Below are 3146 nucleotides of genomic sequence, written 5' to 3'. Positions count from 1 at the left end.
GTGCACAAAGCAGGATGTGGCGGTCACTTTCCGAATGAGATATCAAACAGTTTGATAATACATCTTCGTTACAAAAGTTGCAATGATGTAACAACGCCATGGTGATGCTTCAATTCACTCGCTCAGACAACGGTACGGTCGTGCCGTGAGGCGGGCTGCGGGCAACTAAGTGAGTTGCATCATGCCATGCGCTGGCGTCTGCGGTGCGCGGCGAAGCGGGGAAGGGGAGCCTGGCCGGCGACGCGCCATGCGACGCCCACACATGATTTGCACGTGTCGACACAGAGTGACTCATTATTGCATCATCGGGCTTGACTGAGAATGGTTAGAGAAAACGGGGATTTCCCGTCGACCAAACACAAGTGAATGATTACATATCTTCAAGTATACTCTGGTGAACCCACTTTGTGAGTAGAAAAAAAAGACGTAATATTCAATTATTACTGCGCGTTATTACTGTACAGCCTACAATTGCATTGGTGTAGGGGAGGAAGAAAGATAAGGGTTCTATGTTAAAATAAATAATAAATAGGTTAGTTATTGTTTTTTATTTTTATTTTCATGAAACTTTAACCGTTTCAATTGAAAATATAGGTATTACACAAAATATCGGTGGCATAACACTTGATTTCAGAGTCGACAATATCGTTTACATTGCACAAACTACCTATAATATTGCGTGCATGTTGAACATTAGCGGGGTGATATATCTTGAAATGTTTCTTGAAGAAGTTGAGACGGTTTTCGTAGGTAGACTTTATTTTGTTCAAGTATCCGATACGTGCGTTAATACACTCCATAACACATTCGATATGACTCCATTCCATGTGGTTTATCACCAAGGGGTGTGTGTTCATCACCGGTTCATTGTCACAGCTGAGTAAAAGTAACGGTACAGGAGAGATACACATCCGAAGACGATCGCACTGAATCAGCTCTGGTGAAACACACATTGGGCTATGAAAGAAGTTTCCAATGACGTCAACTTTTTCCGCAAACATTGCATTCCATTCTTCACAGGTGAGTTCATAATGGCCATTAAAACTGACACAGGTATGTAATCTGATTTTAGCTTGAATAAACTGCAACTTCAAGTATACATGGATATTTGCAATCGGAGCACTTGCACCAGCAGGACAGCGTTTGAGATTGTAGACACTCTTGCTCAGCTCACAGCAACCATCATCAGCACCGGAACAATCAATCGACGGTGTGTAAGAAGGTAAAAAAATGTTTGAATAATTCATTTTTTAAACGTATTTTCAAAGTTCCAAGACACGTTTACAATTGAGGGTGGTCAATGCTCTACTGAATGATTTTACGTGTGGCACTGGTGAGAGCGTTGTACTCAAACAGTGAATCATTGATAATGAGACAGTATGCCGTGGTGTTGGCTGGTACATTCTCTTTAAACTCCATTTCCAATTTAATATCAATAGCACCAGCTCCCGAGTTGAAGCTGTCACACTGTCTGGACGTGTCAATGACTATTAATGGAGAGTGTGTCTTGTAATGAGCATAATTTACTTGAGGGCTGGTATGATCACGGCTGTAGTACGATCGTTGGAAATTGGTAAATGCATCATATAAGAGCGCATAGTTGTTTGTTTTAAATTCAGCCGAAAAAGGATCGTATGGATAATACTGTGCGTTCAAATACACCCTGCAATTGGTAAGATTACAATGGTCGAATATACTCATATCTTTGGTCTTGTCGTTCCTGCGTGCCGTTTGGAAACCAACAATGAGATAGCGAGGTTTCTCCAGCTGAGTACTAGTCTTGATGCACCAAATATGACGTTCTGAGGAAGGTAGTATGGGATATTCATACAGTTCCCACGTGCGGAACGCTATCTGAACTGGTATGCTGCCCTCAACATACGACATTAAGCGCAGTTTCTCCTTATCAGATACTTTTATGACTGGCATCCTCCATGTGACACGAGTGATTTCAATCTCACCATTTGGAGTCGGCGGTTTTGGTACCGTATTCGGATCAACGGGTGCTAAATCTAAACAGTTTACATCTATACTGGCGCGATTTAATATCAACTCGTGTTTCCCATTCATTATTACCTTCTTGTAATCCTCGGCGAAACCCAAGAAATGAGATAGTGGTATGGTTAATGTAAACTTGTCATGTATCTTTTTAGCACCAACTTCCCACCCCGCTGTCTGAAGACTATGGTCCATTTCCTTGGTGTATGAGATTAGTCCCTTAATGGTGGATGTGATGCCGCAGTTTCTCGCTCGATCAATCTCCACACCGTTCAATTCATAACGAATGTCTTGAAATAAAAAAGCAGCACCATTGTTGACCAGTAGACAGCCTTTCTCCACAGTGCCTTCCACTAATATTTGACTTTGACTCGGTAGTAGAATTAGATCTTGACGGTTGATACATATGTGGATGTTATCGTTGTTTTTGAAAGAGTCATTATACGGAGTGTATGGGTGAAATTCTATACTTTCTATACTGTCATCGAATAACACCTTCTCACCAATGTTTAAGATAGATGACGAGGACATACTTTGAAACCGATACTCTGTAAAAATGTACTGTTTTCTCTAGTCAATTTCCTTGGTTGTTGTTGTTTTTGTAGTGACTGCCGCTGTCTCTCGTTAATACGACGAGTTGTAGTAGTTCTCTCGACGAGAGCAAGATCTCGACTAGTTGTGAAGGTGTTGTTACCAAGGCTTTTATTGTTATGTATAATCATTTTTTTTTTACTTTTTACGAATATGCAAACGAAGTGCAATGCTTTCACCTCGGAAATTTACCGTATTACCGTGCTCGTTTACAATGCGCAATTCAATGTTTTGTATGCGATTGTTACTCTTCTTGACGGGTAGATATATAATATTGGTAGGTTGTTCAATAATTTGGTAGCCGGGCGGGACGTCAGGTGAAAACTCGTGTAAAACATGTGACGGCTTGTTGTTTACGAATGAGCCCTCCACAATATTGCACTCTATTCTTATAGTGTTTGTAATGATTATATTAATTGTTTTATCCGACCAATGTGATGTTTTTGCTTTAAGCTTTTTCGCTGAATAACCAAACAATGACCCTATGCTGTTTGGTTTGTCAAAGCGAATATCATACTTTGGCGAGAATATCATACACTTGGAGGTATTGTTATTTA

The 3146-nt window shown here is 40.5% G+C and overlaps 1 protein-coding gene across 1 annotated transcript; it reads right to left on the bottom strand.

The window, feature by feature from the left end:
• Window positions 1-1305: 1305 nt before the first annotated feature.
• On the bottom strand, window positions 1306-2529 carry LOC133533303 (uncharacterized). Its single transcript, XM_061872267.1, has one exon. The coding sequence runs from the start codon at window positions 2527-2529 to the stop codon at window positions 1306-1308; it is 1224 nt and encodes a 407-aa protein (XP_061728251.1).
• Between the last annotated feature and the right edge of the window lie 617 nt (window positions 2530-3146).

Source organism: Cydia pomonella, unplaced genomic scaffold, assembly GCF_033807575.1.
Source record: "Cydia pomonella isolate Wapato2018A unplaced genomic scaffold, ilCydPomo1 PGA_scaffold_150, whole genome shotgun sequence".
Lineage (NCBI taxonomy): Eukaryota > Metazoa > Arthropoda > Insecta > Lepidoptera > Tortricidae > Cydia > Cydia pomonella.
This window is presented reverse-complemented; position numbering and strand designations above follow the sequence as displayed.